This window comes from Aulonocara sp. 'chitande type north' Nkhata Bay, linkage group LG22, assembly GCF_057382095.1.
Source record: "Aulonocara sp. 'chitande type north' Nkhata Bay isolate Kocher_YH1m ecotype deep benthic linkage group LG22, A_spYH_male_GT1.1, whole genome shotgun sequence".
In the NCBI taxonomy this organism is placed as follows: domain Eukaryota; kingdom Metazoa; phylum Chordata; class Actinopteri; order Cichliformes; family Cichlidae; genus Aulonocara; species Aulonocara sp. 'chitande type north' Nkhata Bay.
The window spans coordinates 19,242,454-19,264,437 of record NC_141364.1 but is presented as its reverse complement, the minus strand read 5'-3'; the positions used below and the strand labels follow the sequence as shown (position 1 = coordinate 19,264,437).

General features: G+C 39.4%; 1 protein-coding gene across 1 annotated transcript; it reads left to right on the top strand.

The window, feature by feature from the left end:
• The first annotated feature begins 1,772 nt into the window (after positions 1-1,772).
• Positions 1,773-9,508, top strand: cibar1 (CBY1 interacting BAR domain containing 1). Its single transcript, XM_086280983.1, has 8 exons — positions 1,773-1,941; positions 2,489-2,723; positions 2,825-2,893; positions 4,381-4,482; positions 4,922-5,026; positions 6,396-6,509; positions 7,503-7,622; positions 9,125-9,508. Exons 1-8 carry the CDS (start codon positions 1,910-1,912, stop codon positions 9,242-9,244), a joined length of 897 nt encoding a protein of 298 aa, XP_086137109.1. The 5' UTR covers positions 1,773-1,909; the 3' UTR covers positions 9,245-9,508.
• The last annotated feature ends 12,476 nt before the right edge of the window (positions 9,509-21,984 follow it).

Genomic DNA, 21,984 nt, shown 5'->3' with positions numbered 1-21,984 from the left:
TGTTTTCTTTTAATCTCTGGTTCACATCACGAAATCTTGATGACATGCATGATTCACACTAATCACTCTCACACACAACAGTTGGAATTATAGGAATGGATAAAAATTGGGGGGGGGGGGGGTGCTGTTCAATGTTCAAAAATAATCCTTATATGTGGGAGTAAAACCAATACTAATGCTTTTTTTTACTGCACAAAAGAAATGGGTTTAAATGTTCATTAAACCGATGAAAAAATAATAATAATCCAGATGCTAGAAACCATCAATCTTAGAATGGGAAGGTTCAATGAGATGCATTTAACAAAAAAATGAATCTATACCAACATCAGCTGTATTGGGGAGGATAAACTGGGTTCTCTTGGGATTCCAGGCACACAGCTCAATGCAATGACCGTGTTTTACATCTCCAATCTGTTACAGTGGGATCTCCCCTGCTTCAATCCCATGGATGATTAAGCGTGATAATTAAGGTTTTTGGACATTTTCCACAGAGGAGCAGACGTGGCAGCTGGTGACATTCATGCATTCCCAAACACAGAGGAGGGAATTACAATGAGGCCTCCATTCATTTCAGTGATCACAAAGTCTGCTCTTGGCACCAGTTCAAAAATAGTCAAGCTGTTGTTGAAAATGACTATTTGTGGCCCTTTTTGTTGCAATGTACCTTAATCTATTTGGGAAACCGATGGAGAGCAGCCAAATATTTGGATTTTAGAGGAAGGAATATGGCACTGTTAACACAAAGAAAAGAAATACTATTATTGCAATACTATTAATATTTGTAATAGTACAGCACAATATTACATATATTAATGAGATTGAAAAGCTGCTTTTTGTTAGCACCAGCCCTTGTTGCTGTATGAGAACGCGGGGAATAAATTACCAAGCATACACAAACATTAGGTTTTCAAGTTCATCAAAACTATGTGAAAAATACTAAAGTGAAACAGATGGATATTTAAAAATTTCATGGTTATGATGACAAGGTATTCATACAAAAAAGGCATCATTGTTGTTTTAATAAGAGGCCTATGTCTCAGTTAGACACTGCATTATACAGATATGTATTATACAGTCTTGAAGCATTCAAACCTTATGAATCAGAGACATAAGAATTTAGGCTGTGTAAGAAAGGTGCATTATAATAAATAAATAAATAAATACCCTCTGATATCTGGTTCAAAAAAAGACTGACACTGAGAACACTTAAGGAAATCCTTTCCTGCTGTTCTTTATAAAACCCTACATCAACTCCGTTTTTTATGACAGGCGAACACACGTCAGGATGCAGCACACATTTCCGCGTTATTCCTTTGTGATGTCGTTTCTTAATCTAGTATAATAGTGTAATTATTATTGGTTAATGTTATTTGCACTGCTGTTTACTAAAATCTCTTTTTTGTACAATATTATTTTTCAGTAACTTTTTTTCATCATTTTATCAGTTTTGTATATAAAATTTTGCGCCATCTCACATTATAATCGTGTGGGTCTATGGTACTTTTAACAGTGTTGCCTCTGTTTGTCTGTCGTCTATCTATCTATCGAGGTCATCCCTGTAATAGATAGAGTAGATTATTACATTAGACATGATTGCATGCCTGTCCATTTTCCGTCATCTTGAGAAGCTGTAGCTGTAAAGAAAAAGCAACTTTTTCAGTGGCTTCAAAGAAAAGTAAAGAAATAAAAAAAGAGAGAGAAAGATGGAGCGCTTACAGCTATAACGACTCCATCTCCCAGGATTCCTTTTTGCACTCCTAAAGCGGAAACGCTGGAGGGATTCCATGGAAACGGTCCACTGGCTTGCTTGCCTGATAGAAAAGAGCGTTCATTGATAGCTAGCTAACGTAAAATCAGAGATTCTATCAACGCGGATCTACCCGAACATATTTCACACCGTGTGCCTGCAATGATGAGCCGTACGCCTGACGCGAGCGCGAGGTAAGAAAGATCCCACCCGTCAAACACATCCCGTGTTATTTAGTGCGGAGAGTTAACGTTAGCACTAACAAAATAATCACTGGACGTACTGTACATAAAGGTACATAAAGGTAGGCTAGCAGTTAACTAGTTAACCTGTGTCGTCACGCTTCTCATCGATAAACTGCACTCATAACGAGTTATTTGTTCGTCGGTTAAGCCATAGTTAGTGATGCTATATAGCTATAGAGTCACTATTCACTGAACGGGCATGTGTTTATAATACTAAAGCAGCGCACTTACTAGTTTAGCTGTTTTATTGCATGCAGCTGGTCGAGTGACCGTATAACCAAAGAGTAATGGAGCGAAGGATAACAAGCCAGGATGCATCACATCTACAGGATGTTTTGTATGGATTGCTACTTGCATTTAGATGAAACAGCAATAAGTAATTTTCACAGGTCTTGTGCAAAATAGACGTTTATCGTTTTCCCTACTCAAATATATGAAACCGTTTATAAAATTATGTTTCATTACTGCTGTTGATGTTCTCCTTTATCCTTTCCAGGGATAACCAGACAAGGAGGATCCAAGAGAACATCACCAATGTGGAGAAACATTTTGGACAGATGTGCCAACTCTTTGCTGCCTATGTCAGTAAGACAGCCAAGGTACGAGACAAGGCAGACCTTCTGGTCCGGGAAATTAGCCTGTATGCAGACACCGAAACACCAAGCCTTAAGAGGGGGATGAAGCAGTATGCTGACCATCTGGCCAAGATTCAAGATTATCGTCAAGCTCAGGTGGACCTCCTTGAATCCTTACCATCAATCATTATTTCGTGTTCATATCCATAATTTAAATATTGGGTAGAAGAGAAACTAATGCAGAGCTGGTCTTGCAGGTGGAACGACTTGAATCTAAAATCATAGAGCCATTAAAAAGCTATGGAGCTGTGGTGAAACGGAAAAGGGTAAGTTTTACTGCAGCCTGCTGCCATGTTGACACTGATTTGAACCACACATCCATCCAATAAGGTGTGCTGGAGCCTATCCCAGCTGTCATAAAGCAGGATTTGGAGTACAACCTGGACAGGTAATCAGGTTGTCACAGGGCCAACGGGGATTTTAGTGAATTTTTTCAGTGCCTTGTTGTGACTTTTTCTGTCAGATATTTGCGTGTTAAAATCCAAGATTTTACACACAAATTCATAAATAAATTTGTGAAATTTTGCAATAGTGTCGCTAAATGAATAATTCATTTCAATTCAATTTTATTTATATAGCACCAAATCACAACAACAGTCGCCTCAAGGCACTTTATATTGTACAGTAGATCCTAAAATAATAGATACAGAGAAAAACTTAACAATCTTATGACCCCCTATGAGCAAGCACTTTGGCAACAGTGGGAAGGAAAAACTCCCTTTTAACAGGAAGAAACCTCCAGCAGAACCAGGCTCAGGGAGGGGCGGGGCCATCTGCTGCGACCAGTTGGGGTGAGAGAAGGAAGACAGGATAAAGACATGCTGTGGAAGAGAGACTAAGAGAAGAGGGAGAACAGAGATTAATAGCAGGTACGATTCAGTGCAGAGAGGTCTATTAACACATAGTGAGTGAGAAAGATGACTGGAAAGGAAAAACTCAGTGCATCATGGGAGTCCCCCGGCAGCCTACATCTATTGCAGCATAACTAAGGGAGGATTCAGGGTCACCTGGTCCAGCCCTAACTATATGCTTTAGCAAAAAGGAATGTTTTAAGCCTAATCTTAAAAGTAGAGATAGTGTCTGTCTCCTGAATCCAAACTGGAAGCTGGTTCCACAGAAGAGGGGCCTGAAAACTGAAGGCTCTCCCTCCGATTCTACTTTTAAATACTCTAGGAACAACAGGTAAGCCTGGATGAAGGAGCCTAGGGGGCAGTGAGGGAATCAGAGCAATTTGCTGTTGGTGTCATTACGATGGCAAAGGCACATGAGGGCAGTATTGTCTTAATGATAACATATCGCTAACTCTACAAGCCACTTTGACCCATTGCCAGCACTCTTCTCTGCTAACCACTAAGTATATCGAGAAGACATCCTGTGGTATTTCACAGACGCCGCACTACTGTCCAAATTGTCTTAAGTAAATGTTTGTCTTGTTTGGCTTTTAGTCCTTGTGTGTGTGTGTTTACTTGTATTCTGCTCTTGCATGCATTCATTCATTTTAATTTTTTTTTAAAAATGTGCCCTCTCCTTCAATATGTTCAACGGCTAAAGTCACAGAGCAATTAAAAACCTATGGTTGACAGTACAGTTGAAGATAAACCAAAAACTTGCGCAACAGGATCTACTGGAGATCCTGATCCTCACTGATGCACACCAAATTCTTATATGTTAAGTCATGTTTAGCAAACTGTGCATTACACACTACCACTATTAATTCTTTTGATAACTTCTGGGAATTTGTGTATCCGTGCAGGAGGATCTGAAGACTACTCAGAGTGCCAGAGACAGAGAAGCCAAACAGATGGCTCAGCTCGAGAGGACCAGGCAGAGAAACCCCTCAGACAGGCAGATCATTGTATCCTTGACTTGTTTCTCTTCAGTTCTTTAAATCTCTCTCTGATACCAGATTGACAAAAAGGCTTCAGTGTTACAACAGCCATCTGTATAAATAATCAAATGAATGCCTGCTAATATCAATTCAATTCTTCGTTAGTTATAGACATCAGCTTAGAGCTGTTTGAAATGTTTGTTGTGCCAAGTTTGGACAGTTTAAGCTTATATTTCTTAAGTTTCCTTGACTGAGCTTTCAGTCTCAGGTGCGTCCCATGTAATATGTGTTTTCATCAGTGGTAATGTATGAATAGAAATATGAAAAACATTCCAGAAACAAACTCACAAGCACAGTGTAGATTCTTTACAAGAGCTTAAACCAGTTGGACTAAGCACCTGACTTATTTTAGTCTGTTATGTTTTGAGTTGAGTTTTATATGTATATATATTGTTTTTGCCGTTAGGCTGAGAGTGAACTCCAGAGAGCCACCATGGATGCCACACGTACCACGAAGCAGCTGGAGGAGACCATCGATGAGTTTGAGAGGCAGAAGATCCAAGACATCAAGGTTTACTTTCTGTGCACCTCAGATTATTAAGTACTGGCTTCAAACTTGCATTAAAGCATCCACACTTGAGAATTTTAAAGAAAACATATTTAATTAGTAAAAATTTGGAACCGTTAAAATGCAATAGGAATGAGTAACTTATAAGAAAGACCGAATGACAACTGACCCGCCCTGTATGTAGTACAGCTAATGTTATTTTAAACTATAAATAATAAACCTAAATAAATAAGTTTACAGTTTAAACAACTGAATTATCAAAAAATATGATTTTGAGCTGTGTTTAACACGGTCACTAATAGAGGAAAGGATGCAACATTCAACATTTTGTTACAGGTCAGATACTTAAATCCTTATATTAAATTCAGTTGTGATAGCTTTTAATTGTAAACATAGAAATTAAGATGGGAATGATTGAACAGGCAAGCAGTACTTGACTACAGAGTAACAAATGGCCACATCTGCCGTTCACAGCAACTACTTGCAGACTTTTATGTCGATCGTGGTTCTTTGGACGTAGCATGGAAATATCTGGAAAGATTTCCCTGTTGTGACCATGTTTCACCCTCAGTTAATGGTGTAGAATTGTAGAGGCGTGCCAGACAGGAAATAAAAATTTGCCAGTTGTTAAAACCATAACCCACTGGTGTGTATGTATGTGTAACATACATATGAACGAGCAATCATTGCATTTGATTTACGAGGGTTAAAAACTGACGTACGTTCATGAACCGATCTCGATCATGAAGTTTTTATCTATAATTTTTTTATTTACTTTTGTGTGTTTTTATATTTAAGTGCACAGAAAAAGTGCACATTTTATTTAAAGTAAATATTTTAATAAATGACCATACATATATATATATATATATATATATATATATATATATATATATATATATATATATATATATATATATTAGTACAAATCTTGGTTTAATTAATATTGAACTAGTCTTGTATCATTATGGGATGATGATGATGATGATGATAACAGTTTGGTTTGGATAATGGTAATTTATATTTCATAGATTTGCTTTGACTTAGTAACCATGCCTACATGACCTAACATGCACATACAGCCCAACATGCACATGAACAATGTCAGAGGTGGGGAAAAGCAGAAGTAACAGTAGTGCAGGGCCTGTTGCAATATGGCTAGCATGTGTGCGGCGACTGTGGACAACCAAACAGCCCTACGTAGGATTTACTGTGATATGTAGAAAGATATCAGCTGATTTTGTGGACTGTCTGGACTGATCCTGTGCTTTGTCTGCTGTCACAGTGCACTTGTGGTTCAGTTGAATTGGCTCAGAGTCTGGTCCATATTGAAATATTCAGTATTTGATATTCGTGTCTTCTCTCACTCTAGAAAATCTTTTGTGAGTTTGTGACAGTGGAAATGTCATTCCACGCCAAGGCTTTGGAGGTGTACACCCTGGCCTACCAAAGCATTCAAAGTGTGGACGAGGAGGAGGACTTGGAGGTAAGTTGATGCTCTGCGCCTTGGCCTTAGCCAAATGGACATGAGGTTAAAAATGTACATAAATGCATATACATCATCAGGTTATTTTAACCCTGGAGATCCAATGGGGTCAGAGCCGACCCCATTGGTTTTCTAGGGAAACCATGGGGTCCAATTTGACCCCATGGGTTCTCCAGGGTTAATACATCCAAAATAACACGGCCTTATGCACCCATCTTTCTTTGAGTCATTGCTCATACATGCACACACCCTTTAATTTACGTCAGCGTTTGAAGTAACCTGCATTGAATTCTACACAATTCATTCAGTCATGCTAACTGGGTTGCTTGTGTTTACAATTTAATGAGAGGTTTGCTGTACTATTTTTAAGAGAGAAAGCACGTCCTGAAAAAACAAAGGATCAATGATGTTCGTCGAGCAACGTTCCTCCTGCAGTTGCCTTTGTGTTATTTTCCCCCACCCCTCGCTATCTCATCTGTGTGTTTTTGCACTGAATCATTTGCCTTCCATTCATATGGAAGCAAAACTCCTCATCGAGACAAGGCTGTTTTTCAGTGACTCATAGTACAAAGCATGGGAGATTGAATCATCTGAAACGGGCACAATGACAGGCATGTAGATAATCCTGATCGAGAACCATGGCTGAATTTGTTTTCTACACAGTGAAAACCACTGGGTGGTTTCAGCAGTAGTTTGTTGCGTTTGCTATGAAAATAATAGTTTTGGAGCTGGTTTAATGTGTGACATTAACAGACTGTCATTGCTGTCGGTGACTTTTGTTGTAGAGTATTTTTACTTTCTCTATCTGTTTGTGTGTTTTTATCCGAGTCCCTGCTTTTAATGCATTGTAAATAAAATACCCTGAATTTAACCTATATGACCTTATTGTACTGTTTGCTATGCCCCGTGGGCTTGTGTACAGGTGCTGCTTCCATTCAGTTTTGTCTCTATAGAAAAGTACCTCTTTTCAGCCCCTCTTACTGTCTCTGGCAGGTGTTCAGGAGTTCTCTGCACCCCCCCGACTACCAGTCACGCTTAGACATAGTGCGAGCTAATTCCAAAACGTCCCTTGATCGGACCGGGTCCTTCCTGAACTCAACAGGGACATTTCAGGTAAGATACAGTCAGTGATTAAAAGCTCCAATACAGAGACAAGAATTCCCCAACAAGTATCTGTAATGCTATTCCTTTTCACCTTTGGCTTTGAGTGTTGCACAAGTTTCATTGCGATGATAAAATTCAAAATTCCCTTCTTCCTGTTGTGAGCTCAGAAGTCTTTCTCATGCCAGTAGAGGCTGGTGCTTGATAACAGTGAGTCTTATCAGTAGTTGCAATGATTATGCGTGGAATCACCCTGGCCATCAATCGGTGTTGTTTTTTTGTTACCCATGACATTGCATCCAAGGAACATCACGCATTTCCTCCTGCATTCAGTTTTACCCCAGGATCTTAACAGTGACACCGCACTGTTTTGTGATTTTATTTAATTTTTTTTATATATTTGCATTCTAGACTACAATTTCTCACTAATTGACAAATAAGAATTTGATATTTTTAATTAACTGTTTTCCGTGGGTCTCGTGGAGTCTGTTGAAATGTAGTGTCTACACTGTAGACTCTACAGTATCTACAGATGCCCATATTGGAACTTGCAGATACAGATTGCTGTACGCAGCTGTCACTAGAATATGCCTCAGATATGTGTTGCGTCACATCTTGAGATCATACTTTGGCTTCGCTGATTAGGTTTGATTTATTATCTGAGAGAAATTGCAATCACTGCTAAACAGAAACGACATTTGCAGTCGGGAAAAAGAGGATTTATGACCCTGTTTGCATTAAGGATGAAGCCAGAATGGAAAGTTGAAAGTAGAGCATGTTAGTGGACATGGAGAAAGTGTCCTCATTCTTACATGAATACCGTTCACACAATAAGGAAGGTACTTTTGCTTCCTGGAGCCAGACTTTCTTATAATTTTTACAGTGGTCTTGAGCAGTAGTTCTCCAGGCTTTATTGTTTCTCGATGTTTTTTATTTGGACATTGGCTACTTTTCACTCATTTGCAGTGCAATGTGGATTTTTTTTAAAGGCATCCAACATTAAGAAAAGATAACTATTCCTGAAAACTACTTAAAGGCATTACAAAAAAGTTCACACTGTGCTGAAGAATAAAGATGCCAGATATTGACTTTCAAGCTTGTTAAAACTGTACAAATTCTGTTTTTGATTTATGTAAAAGGTAAAGACACAGGGAAGTGTTGGCATGTTTAAAAACAATCTTTTTCCACATATATTTGCACATATATGGAAATGTGTGTGTACATATATCTATGTTTGCTTATGTTTCATCTATGTAAGCAAATTACAAAGAAATAATGGGTAACCCAAAACTTACACAGTACTGTATAAATACATAAGTCAACCCTCATGAGAAGTAAATGTGAGGAATGTGGTCTCAGCGCACTTTGCGGTGTGTTTACACCTACCCTTCATTGTTTCTACTAAAAACCGCGACTGAAGAAACAAAGCAAAAAAACCAGGTTCCTTGGAAGTTGAGCTTAATGATTACCTGCCAGGCGTTTTAGTTGCATTGACTGTTTATTTGTTGTCACAGCAACAAAGAGCTGGTAGTCGTCAGACGAGAAAAGAGGAGGAGGAGGAGGAAGAGGAGGATGAAGATGAATCCGAAGAGGATGTTGACGAGGATGAAGACGACACAGATGATGAAAATTAAATACTCAAATTGTTTGGTTTTGATTTTATGATAACAGAAAGATTAAAAGGCAATTTATAAATGAAAAGCAGCCTCATTGCCAAAACCACATCACACATCTGCTCTGAGCAGTATTGCAGTGGTAGTGTTGTAGCGCCGTGATGCTTTGTAAGAGATCTACAATTTGTAATCCAGGCTCCTGTTGTCTTTGCTAGACTTTTATATAGCACAGAATAAAATGTGCATTATTGGTCGCTTGCATTTAAGAATAAAAATATATTTTTATGCTTTGCATTGTTTCAGTGAATCAGTTTTTCTATAATAAGCGTACCCTCTCTCCCTCTACATAAAAATGTCGACAGAGAGGTTGATTGTTATTTTAGAAATTGTTTGGCGAGTGAATCAGTCTAAGTGACAGTAGTTACGTGACGACTGCAGTTAAAGGTGACTCATCTCTTCCACAGACATGCAAAAATGGTACAAATGAGTTCGGGAACATTTTGCACTGCACTGCACTGTCTGTGTTCATCTGAAAAAAAAAGAAAAACCTTGGTGTATGTGTGCATTATGTGTAATTTGAGATGTGCCTCTCTGTATATGGCACTTCATGAAGCCAATTATGTGCATGTGGGTTACATTATGTGTTGTCTGCCACTGTGTCGGCTGATGGCCGTCCTGCATGAGTCACTCAACACATTTAATGTTCCTCATCTGCCAGTGTCATGATGAATTCTTTTCTGCCTTTGGTTTTATGCACACAAATGCATATCGCACATCTGTACCATTATCTGTTCAACACACATGATATGTGCACACTTTGACACTTTTTTTTTTTAATAAGTACAAGGGCGACCAAAAGCAACAGCAACACTTATTTTCTCGGCGACGGAGATAAAAGCTGCGTAGGTGGCGTGTCATAAGCCCTCCGCGTAACAGCACCCTAATGCATATAAAGGTTAATGTGTGTGGCATTGCAAACATGGCCACGCTAACAACACACTCACATACCAGTTCAACTTTGGTGTACTGTGGATCTGAATGGCCTGCGTTGCAATGAGTCATCGCCTATAAAATGTGTGTTTGTGTGAGGGAGTGAGTCAGAAAGCTTTTCCAATCGCAGATAAACCTAAAGGCTCCACTCCCTGATCGCAGCATAAGAAGGGACAAGGATTTGTGCGAGAAAAGAGCCTGAAAGGAACATGAAGAGTCATGCGCTTTAAGCAGAAAAACAGGGTCTGGCCATTTTCGGTCTAGAGTCAAAGGTACACAAGTAGGCAAGAGTTGGTTATGAGTCACTATCTTAAAACAAAGGTTGAATAACAAACATGGCGAGCAATTCAAACAACAAGATGCAAAGAGAAAGGAGGAGGGCTGTGGGGTGAAAGAAGGACAGTTGAAAGAGGTCAGTCACACCTCCTGGTCCTTATTGACTCTGACTCATTGCCCCTCAGCACCGAGCCACAGCTATCAAATTTAACACCCACATCACATGTCAATTGCTGCACGGCTCATTGCAGTTACTTTCACATTCTGCGTCTTTCATTTGAGCTTCATGTCAAAGTTCCCAGAAACCTTCCCATGTTCCGCAGGTATTTCTTGTTTCAGCATCAAATAGTTACGCATTCGTCGGGTGTTTGCCATACTCAACATTAATTTCATTCTTTCAGTGTGCACAAAAAAATGATCAATCAAGGAAAAAAACGATTTAAAAAATCCTGCTTCTTCCAATTTTTGAAAAAGCTGAGCCACTCCTAAACACCACTAGAGGGTGATGTTTAAAAGTTTTGTTACCTGCGCTGTTCACCTCAGAAAACTGATATGGAGACACTGTGTTCTTTTTAAGCTTGTGGGTAGCTGTGGTGTATGGATTTAGCTTCAGGCATCACATATGCATTTCTTAGCCTGCAAAGCCTAGCTTTTAGCATTCATACAACATTTTACAGCATGTATTACTTAACTGTGTCCCAACACTGTCAATGACTCAATCATTCTGGCCTCCACCTTGTTTGGGATTAACAGGTTTTGCAAAAAATAATAAAAGGCCGATCCTCGATGGAGTCTACCAGTGCATTTATACGTAATGTGATTTAGTCCTTCTGGCATGCACCGACATTAAAAACAACCGCAAAACAGGTGGGAATTCACTTTTTCACCTCAGAAGGCTAACACAGTTTGACAGCTGAGCTGCAACCCTTTCTGAATTTTCCTTTTCCTGAAGCTTCGCACGTTCAGGAATGTGCAAATGTACACAGTGTATAGGGGAAAGATTCATGGGTCAAATCTAATAGAGTCAGTATTTATGGCGCCGAAGTCTAGGGCTGCGTCTCCTATAGATCAAGCGCACAAAGAGCTAAGGATTCCCTCCTCTCTCCTTCTGACTCATCTGCAGTCATCCCCAGTGATGAGTGTGCCTCGCTCTGTCAGTGCTCGAGTGTATTTGAAGTGCAAAAGCCACAAAAGTGAGTGCTTTATTTGTGTATGTGCCAACATAGCTCCGAGATTTCAATTGTGTCGCAATATTTTAATAGAGCAGGTAATTTACATGTCTGTGTCTCGTGTGTGTGAACATCTATAGAAGTGCATGTAAATGCACACAAATGTGTGCTGCACAGCCCTACAGTACAGTTGTTTAGAATATTAAATACAGTGCCGTGCTGGCGGCTGCTATAAAATCAAGAGGCAGCATAGCCGGAGTGTGACTCACACACTGACTCACTGTCAGCACTGCCATGGCGTGTGTATGTCTCGGTGCATGTGTGTGTATGTGTGAGAAAGAGTGCGTCTCACACTAAGTGGTTTCTCTGGCAGACCTGATGTGTGTTGCTGGTGTTCGAAGAAGTCTAAATCTTGCCACATTTGCTGGATCTCACACCAGCATGCAATGCTGTGTGTCTATATTTGTTTTGGTTTTTCTATAAGAGAATATTTGTTACATGTAGAAGAGTCAGAGGATCCACAAACTATACTGAGTACCAGTAAATTCAGCCTTCGCACGGGCATTGCGAGTTAATTCACTGAAAACAGCCATGCAGAGAGAGGTAAACTCACTCAAGTGTTTATGATCCACAACATTTACAATTTGTTTATTCTCATTTAGGCCCAATCAGAGCTGAGTTAGATAACCCAGTGTAATAGATCCAGGTACACACCTGGGGACAAAGGGGACAAACTTACTGAAGAACTAAAAAAGTGCATAATTGCCAAGATATGAATAATTTATCTATATTAATACAGGAGGAAGCTCGTGTTTGTGAAAAGGCTGTCATGATAGGTTTTAAGACTTGTTTGCAGAGAAAAATTGCACGAGCTGCAATGATTATTATTCTCAGTTGTGTTAATTAAGGTTCCACTGACTCAAACGTGACAGGCATTTTTGTTCATCAGATAAAAAAAGCAAAGCACATGGATTTCTCTTAAATGAGGAAATAGACTCGTTGCTATTAGTGCACACTGACTGAATATGCTTACAAGTGTAGTCGACCCCCCTAAAAAGGCTCCTGAGGAGACCAGAAAACCTTGAAAAGTCCTTCCAGTTATTTTTCTACTGTGATGCACCGCTTGTGTTTGAAAAACTTTTTAAAAATGTAATTTAAGGGAACTTAGTTTGCTTATTGAATCCCCCTCCCCCCGCAGCTATATACATGTGTTGTGCCTTTTTATGTATCTAAGCAAGTTTTCATGGGAAACAGGAGCACTGTATGCGTGCTTTCAGTCATGTCGTGTTGCCACTGTGAGACCAGACTTCAAGGTGCTCCCAAATGTCTTGTTTACATGTATACAGAAGGAGCTCATCCTCCTATTTCCCTGATTTATGCACCAACATGAAAGGCAGTGAACTTGTTGTCAAGGGCAGTAACTCATAACAGTTATTGTACAGTATCTGCTGCGTATTCTGGGATTGCAGGTAAAACTCTAAATCACTGTGCTCTACTCGAGGGGTATAGTAATGTAAGCTTCTGTTGGTATGTGTCAACTCTGGAACAGAATATTATTTGACGGCAATAAAGTCAGCGTGACTTCTCGTTTGCTTTCAGATGCCTGATAGCAACGTCATTTGGTTATTCCCGCTATGCATTGTTTGCAAAAGAATAAGGGGGAAGTGGGAAACCTTGTATTTATGTCCATGTGGGTGCGCTTTTTCTACAGACCAAACAAAAAGTAAAATTACGAAAAAGGCCAACCATGCTTGCGGAAAGGATTACTTATCCTGTTAAGAGTTTGATTTAAACTGAGATTAGAAGATTTAAGGTCACTTTCCAAGTAAATATTAGACATGGAATTAATTAAGTCTAATATTAAATATTCTTTGATATACAGTGCAACAATAGAAAGACGTGGTGAAACGAAGTGCCTTAGATACGAGTGCATAACACAGCTGTTAAGTCATGTTTGCTAAACGGCTTCAGATACTCGCGTGTATCTGCTGGACTTGATATCCAGGTTTGGCTTCTTACTCTACCTACTAATCTATTTAACCCTGTAGCTGTGTAGATGTTGAAATCATCTGCTTTTACAGGAAGAGAAAAAACGGGAAATTAATAAGGACACTGTACACAATGTAGAAAAACTGCATTCTATGCTGATGTGTTATTGGGACTCCAGCTCAGGAACTGCTGCTAACATCTTGGTGCCAAATACCACATGGCCCTTCAAGGGGTCTTTTAGAGGTCACACTAAAAGACCACCATGGTAGGCACTGGTGGTCTTTGTTTATGGTCATTATTGTTATTTGTTTCTCGTTTTGCGCTAAGGTCTAAAATTCCCCAGAATAATGAAGAATTTTGTCAACAATCAAAATTTGAAAGATGCAAAGCACAATCACATTTCCTGCACCCTCCTTATATAAGCATGGGACTCATATGGGTCGTAAACATGAACAAAGTTATCAGGCTTATTTTGCCTAGTAGCAAAAACTGTCACCTATGGATAAACTTTGTCACATTAAATAAAAAATGTGGATTATTATCGGTATATATTTTGTAAGACAAATAAGAAATTTAGTAAAGAGTAAAATGATCAGAAGCAATGGATGTTACTTTGACTTACAATGACAGAAGTGAGCACCTTCTTTCTCTACAGTTTATGCACTGCACAGGCTGCTTTTTCCAGGCACAGCAGCGAGGCAGACCTTGACATGGCTCTGCATAAGAGCTTTAGCCTCGGCGTGTAGCGCTGTGTGTAGGTCTGTGTGTGTATTCAAAATTCTCTGTGTCTGCCTTGTTGTTCTGTCCCGTGCCTATCATCAGCCAGCAGCCTCATATCTGTGGATCCTTGTAAGCCATTTTACTGTTTCTATGTCATAAGTTGTATTTTGCATTTACACCAAGAAGCAAACCTGATACAAAAATGCCAACGGGTCAAGATGAAAATCATGATAGCATCCATCTTTACAGGCTTTAAGCAGCCAAACTGTTCAAGTGAAGAACTGCAGGTGTGAATATGTCACATGGTCCACCCAGCATCAGATTTTTTATAAAGTGTATAGCTAGCTACACTGGCTGCTTACAGCTTTGAAAGCCAGTTATCCATCTTTCATGCTTATTTAGTGTGCTATGGTTCACTTATTACATGAAATTAGCCCATGGTAGATGGTGATAGACAGATGGTTTATTCAAAAAACCTGCATTTTTTTGAAAGCCCAAACAGTTCACAAGGCTGACTTGCCAAAATGTTTCTGTCAAAAATTTCTAAGTCAGGCAATTCCCATTTATTTTAGTCACACCTGGATAAAGTCCCAAATGATTATTTTAGATTTAGCTCAAAATTGTACCTAGTTACATGTATGACGATGGCTTAGCCCAATACTTTTTTCCATATAGTATAATCAATACTATAGTTTTTGCACGACTAAAATAAAATGTTGCTATTTGTGTCTAGAAGGAGGTGGAACTATCTTGCAAGCTTCCTGTAGGTTAATTCTAATTGACCAACTGCAATTTTAATATAGTGGGATTAATAGAGGTGAACAGACTCTCTGTAGGTGGCTGGTTTCTGTATATCAGACCAGCTTCTGAAAGAAAAACAAAGAATACAAAGCACTACAGAAACTCCAAACGACATATATATAACATTAGTGTTGTTGTATTTTTCCCTCTTTTTAAACAGAGCTTGAACCTGGAACACTTTTCAAGCCTCACGTACGGTATAATTTACAAGAATGTGTGAAGTGGCTAAACGTGCACAGAGCGTCATAAGGAGCGGAAAAATATTAGTCTGCATTCTTGCTCAACAAAGACAGCTTTCTCCTTTCACATTTTGAAAAATCTGAACACAGCGTTTCCCCTTAATGCTCGTGCTGCCCATGCCCCCGCCCTCTCACTCTCCCTAAGTAGAAAAATAAAGTGAAACTAAAGACAGAATGTGACATGAGAAGCTGTCAGGCCTAGCTCGGGTCAACAGCAGGGGGTCAAAGCTACAGAGTCATTGAGAGAAGTGTTAAGCGTCTCTCAGGGACACTTTGTTACATGACATCATGGTGAAAAGGGAGGATGAGCTGTTTGCATGTTTGCGCATACATTTACAATTTTTACAAGGGTGAGAAGAGTCCATCAGGCAAGCTAGTCCGTCCTCGTGTAGACTTTACTGACCTCCTCACGATCCTTCACTGATTATTACACAACATGTCAAAACAGAGACAGGAAGCCAGCTACAGCAACCTGTCTTTTAAAAGTACAGTCAAATAGAAAATGCAGCAGCATCACACAATAAGAAAGAGAGACGCACAGATTCTCAGACCCAAGAGGACATTTATAGAAGAAAAAAATGTGTGAACATATAAACAAATGCTTTCACCTACACACACACAGAGACACACACATATAAATAGAGACACAAAAGTGGCTATGAAACAGCCTGGGAACAGCTAGTCCACTAATGAGGTCTATCCCATGAGGATTTAGTACTGCACAGAGGAATGCAGGCTCATGACTGACCTGCCCTGTCACACACACACACACACACACACACACACACACACACACACACACACACACACACACACACACGCAGATGGAGGAACTTTACTGTCCGAGAGCTACCCTCTTACACATGAATGAGAAGTGGTAGAGGGTATCCAAGACTAGGGTACTTATAATCTGGTTGGTAGTGCGCTGGAAACAAACATAACAAGCACACTGGGGAATTTGACACTAATTTGAGACGAGAGCAGCGCGGGCAGGGAAAAAAGGGGGGAACGGGCTAAGAAAACAGAATGAGAAGAGAGAATAAATAAACAAGGGCACAGACGGGTCAGAGAGACACAGAGAGAGGGACACTGAGTTATGAGGATATGAATCTCAGAGTTTTATTTGCACTTAACATTTGTTCTCAGGACTGGCTCGTGATGTGGATGTGAGAGCCAAAATGAGTGAGTTTACTAGAACAGATCTGGTGTCTGAAGCAGACAGACCCCCATCACTGGTGGCCCGCTGACGATGCCTGCTGCTAGCTGAGAGACAGACAGCATGGGTGTCCATCTCCGTCAGAACTCTCTCACATAACAAACCAATGTGTTCTCCACTAGTGAAAGTACAACTTTGAGATAAATAACTTTATAAACTAAGTTTGTTTTGAACAAGCGTTACAGTATATGAACCGTGTGGCATAAAAGCAAACAATCTCTACTGTGTTCAAATTATGCTGAAGAAACTCTGGATTTACAATTTAAGATATTTGCACCACACTACAAAATAATTGTGTCTTCCCTTTACAATAAACAATGAGCTGCTCCCCAAAATTTATGATAATTTGAGCATTTCGTGATAATTAGTGGTGATAATCAGCACAGGCATTATTTTTAGGTTCAAATATGTAGCCTGCGCCTTTGTTTATTCTCGCATGATAAGATACGTCTTTTCACACCTTCCCGGCCCATGTTTGTTGCGATAATGACGAATGGGATGAGAACGTTTTGTTCTCCCAACACTTGTCGCTCATTTCTTCATTGTTTACACTTCAACTATTAATGCGGATATTTTTTAGAGCTTGTGAGACAATAGTAAAAGATCTTGAGAATGCATTTCAACTTGTATTTCCTTTTTGCACTCCACACGGGCTGTTTATGTGCACCCAGCGAAAGCCCACTCGAACGAGATGCTTCAATGCTGCTCAGACTGCCAGTATCAAAAATGATGCCCTTTGCTTCTGAATTTCAAATTAAAATAGTTACAGTAATGTGTTACTGTAATCAGGTCACATTTTTCAGTAATGGAGTAATGTAAGGCATTACTGCGCCAAATTCAACAATCACATTAGAGTTACAATTATGTCCTTGCTTGCATTACTAAATTCCTAGATTATCTGCTTTAAGGGTGGATAGAAAGGCAAGAAAAAACATACCTTTGTCTTCATGCACACTTGTGCTGCAATTGGCTGAGTTCTTCAGCAGGGAGGAGAAAAATGCTGGACCGGTCAACAACATTTGAGGAGTGGAATGGTTACTGGTTGGTTATCAGTTAACTGTGATCTGCAGTTAATTATTTAACTTGGCTCATTTATATCAGAAGAAATTAAATTATTAAAAAAGAAGAAATCAAATGACAAATCAAAATGTTGTAGGTTGAAGCTACAGCTTATGTAACACCTCCCCCTGAAACAACAGTATGAATGAACTGCATCTTTAACATCTGGCTTAAATACAGAATCACGACTGAAGAAGAAAGAAAAGATATATATGAAAGCCGTGTCCAGGACAGAAAGAACTGCATTTTACTGCTCCCACAACATCATCTTTGTAAGCATCTGCACAGTCAGCAGGCTAACAAAATTAGCCAAGAACCCAGAGTGATGTTAAAGCTGAAGGTATGCAGAAACCAGTCCAGTAGCCAGAATTGGATCTTCAAGAGGTAAAAAAAAAAAAAAGCAATGATGATCAGTCATGTGTGTACTCATTAAGATTTGTGTTAGTGTGTAAATTTAAGTTGTTAACTGGTAATTATGTAGCAATCCATTTCTGGCCATGTTACAGAGTAATGCACAAGTATTGTAGCCTAATGACTAGGGTAACAAATTATTTCCTCCAGGGAATAATTAAGGAATATAATGCAATTTACAGGGCACGACAAAAAGAAACATCCAGTTTCAAAGTGTTTTTATTCCTCAGCCATTCAGCCGTTAGAAAGAGGGGATTTGTTCGGTTCACAGGGTCCTGGTAAGCAGCATAATAACACTAGTGGCTGCAGTGACTTTGAACGTGCTCGCAAAGTATGGGATATGTGTTGTGCGTCCAGAAGGGGAAACATATATTGAGCAGCATGTTTTAAAATTTACCACAAGTTTGTATGTCTGTTACTTTAAAGAAATATAGCTTTTTGAAAGTGGATGATTCTTTTTGATGCATACTTTGTGATACATTGTGTGAAACATTACATTTATTGAGTAAAGACCCAAACACAGATGATAAAATATTAAATAGCAATAGCAATATGCAGAAAACATAGTTTCCTATTTTTTATTATGGACATCTTCTTAGTTCCACATGTTGTGACAGACAACGCTTTCTATTTAATGCTAAAGATAAAGTACTTTCTGCATAGCAGTGACCTCAATTTTGTGGGTATTCTGCCAGATTTTGACCTGATAACAATGTTTAGGGATGGAAGAGTTTATTATCACCATGAAAGAAACTTGACTATGTTTAATGTCATGAAAATCCTTTTAATACTTCACAAATTTCTCTTACAACCACAAATGGTTATCTTGCAGTGCCTCTAGGGGATATTTCAAAGGAATGACCAAAGTCATTATGATTCATCATAGGCTCATGAGCTGTCTCCACAGTGGCAATACCCGGTACATCCAGCAGATATGTTTTACTGTGGAAGTTAGATTTCTTGAGAGAAGGCTCTCTGATAACTGTTCAAAAAATTTTTCAAAAACAAACATTATGTTCACTACACCAAAAGGATCTCAACAAAGTCACTAATGGATTCATTCTGTAGTCACCATAATTTCCTTTTTAAATGGAATTAAAATGCAACAGCTATTGAGAAATCTTAGTGTAAACTCGAGCTGTGGCCAATGAGACCAACTCTATAACTGAGCTGTAGAGTTGCATTACAAGTGTGTGTCTGTTCAGTGCAATGGTCTGGTTATTGTTCATTATTACAGGTTTCATTAATGCTATATAGCATTGTTCGTGTGCTGACACTGCCCTAGAAATGACTGCATTTTACTAATGTGTACCGATCCCCTGAAATAAACACTGGGCCACTGCTAATCGTCCATGTGTCAGCCATGCGTAATACCATGTCACAGCCCCCATGCATCCTGAATGCCTTCCAGGTCTTTGTTTTGGAAAATGTGGCAGAGGTTGCCATGGAGCCTGTGTTTGATCTTTTGTAATTAACCGAGTCCATTGATTGCACAACGCTTTGCCCTGGCTCATCTCCGTCAGCGGGCAGCCCCGGACATCTTGTTAAACACCACAATAACCACCGTTTATGCAGTCACCTACCCGCAGTGATTTGCCCTTACATGGCCTAACAGCGATGAAAGGAGCACAGAAAGTGGAGGGGAGGTAGGGAAATAAAGATAATTTGAGTATTTAGCAAAACTGAGGTTTACTGTTTAAGACATATTTTGATTCTGAGCTTTGTTAAGTGATTACTGTTGATTACTCTGGTGATTACTTTGTTTGTGATGGTGCAAGTTGTTACAAACCACATATTGACTCACAGTCAATCATTCAATTTTAAGTTGATTTTGCAGATAAAAATTAATTCTTTTATTTAAAAAAAACTTGTTTTTGTTTTTTTGGTTTGTTTGTTTTTGGGGAGCGTAGCTGTCTTGCTGCTAATTTGACCTACTTGTCATCAACCAAACTACAGACCTGCTATTATACATTCAAAATTAAAACCTTACACTAAACTGCGCATACAGCTGTTGAATTACTGAGGATTTGTCATTATGGTTTTGTCCCCTTGTAGATATGCCTCTGAAAGGCAGTCACTATATCCACAGTTTCATGCTGAGGAAGCTCTAAAAGGTAACCACATCCCTCTGTTTGGTTATTGTCCCTCAGTGGTTCAGTCACTGTGTCATGATGAATGTCTGTCACACAGGCTGGTTTCAGTCAATTAGCCCAGCCTCACAACCCCAGAGGTGGCAATCTTGTGCTCACATGGCCCATCAGGGGCGACCTTCACATGAGGGACTGAGCTTCACCGCACTATGGCCAAGCCCTGGGGTGGGAAACTGCCTACACTGGCCAGGGTCAGGACAGTGTGAGAGGTAAAAGGATGGATATGAGGATGAGCTTGTAATTACTAGAGAAAGCACTGATTTTGTTTTGTTTTTTGGACCTTAAAAATGTGTGAAATTAAAGGCAGTAGCTAAATTAAATTCTTTACCTGTTTTAGTACTACACATGATGCTGTTTTTTTATGTTTGTTTGCTCGTTTGTTTGGGTTTTTTTTGCTAATTTTATCTGACTGACGTGAGAAGAGTCTTCCTGAACATAACACACTATGATCTTAATCGGGTAATTGTCTCCAGGGGATTTCCAGTGAAATGAATTTCTCCTTTTCCTGGGCTTGGTCTTTGAAAGTGTTTGCAGAATGGCGCAATAACCCCACAGCCGAATTTATATCATAACCACAATTAATGCCATTACATGGAACCTAGATGATGCAGACATGCTAGACTCCATGATTTGTGTCTGGACTTTCCCAAAGCTGCGGTGAAAATAAACTTTTTATTTCTTGCTTAGTAATCCTAGGTCACTGAGGGTATATCCCTTGAAGCAAAAAGTAGGAGTGGCTCAGTGAATCTGAAGGCTGGAAATAAAATATGTAACAGCAGACCACCCATCATAAAGCCACAGTACAAGAATGAAAAATTCACCAGATTTTTACCAATGCACATTTCAGGATGAACTGCGGTTTATATGCTGGAGGAGATTGTTGTGATCTATAAGCCAAATAATGCTAAGATCATGCAGTGTTATACCGTTTACAAGCTTTGACGATCATTAAGCAGGGGCGTGTTATGAAACTAAGGTCTGCTTGTGTTAGAGTCCACTAAAAGCATTGGAATATGTGCGAGCAGCCTCGCTGCAGTAAAATGAGGTGTTTCTAATTTGAGGGCTGTTAAATTGAACTAAATGGAAAAGCAATTCTGAAATGCAGTGAATTGCCTTGGATGAATTTCCAAAAGCTGTTTACTGCATTTTTCTCTGTGCGAGAGTGTGTGTGAAGTTTTAAAGCGCTGGTTGCTGCACAGTTGTGCAACTGCGGCCCATTTGCCCAAAGCAAATAGCAACATTCTAAGAAAGAGGAAAGGGGGGTTGTGCATTGAAAATGTTCTTTTTTTGCATGTTTTTCCTTTCCATTTTCCACTAATGTCATTTGCGTTTAATCTGCAGGGTTTGCACAATTTTCTGTTTCACTTGACGTTGAGCAACACTTTGATAAAGATCACAAACAGTTGTGGTACTCCTTTCAAAAACACCTCCCTGAAATGCGCAAAGGCCTGGATCTGAATCATGTGTAGTACCTTTTTAATAGCGTTTTAATCATAGTGTACAGTGACAGTCTATCAGCGGTTCTCGAGATTTTTGAAGAGGTCATCTGGTTTGCACAAATGCATTGCTAAATAGGTGTTGGCTCAACTTGTAAGAGCCTGTAAGTCTGCTTGCATTCCTGCATAACCACGGTTTGCTGGTGAAAGCTTAATGTGGTGTACTCACTGAATGGAAACTAATCCAAATGCCATTTGATAAAATATTGTGCAAAATATCGACCTGTACACAATAATACATAATG

What these genes read in the sequence shown, in the direction of transcription:
- cibar1 (XM_086280983.1), top strand. Translation starts at nt 1,910, where the DNA reads ATGATGAGCCGTACGCCTGACGCGAGCGCGAG. An exon ending in ACGCCTGACGCGAGCGCGAG is followed by an intron (nt 1,942 to 2,488) that starts GTAAGAAAGATC and finishes TATCCTTTCCAG; the next exon opens with GGATAACCAGACAAGGAGGA. An exon ending in AAGATTATCGTCAAGCTCAG is followed by an intron (nt 2,724 to 2,824) that starts GTGGACCTCCTT and finishes CTGGTCTTGCAG; the next exon opens with GTGGAACGACTTGAATCTAA.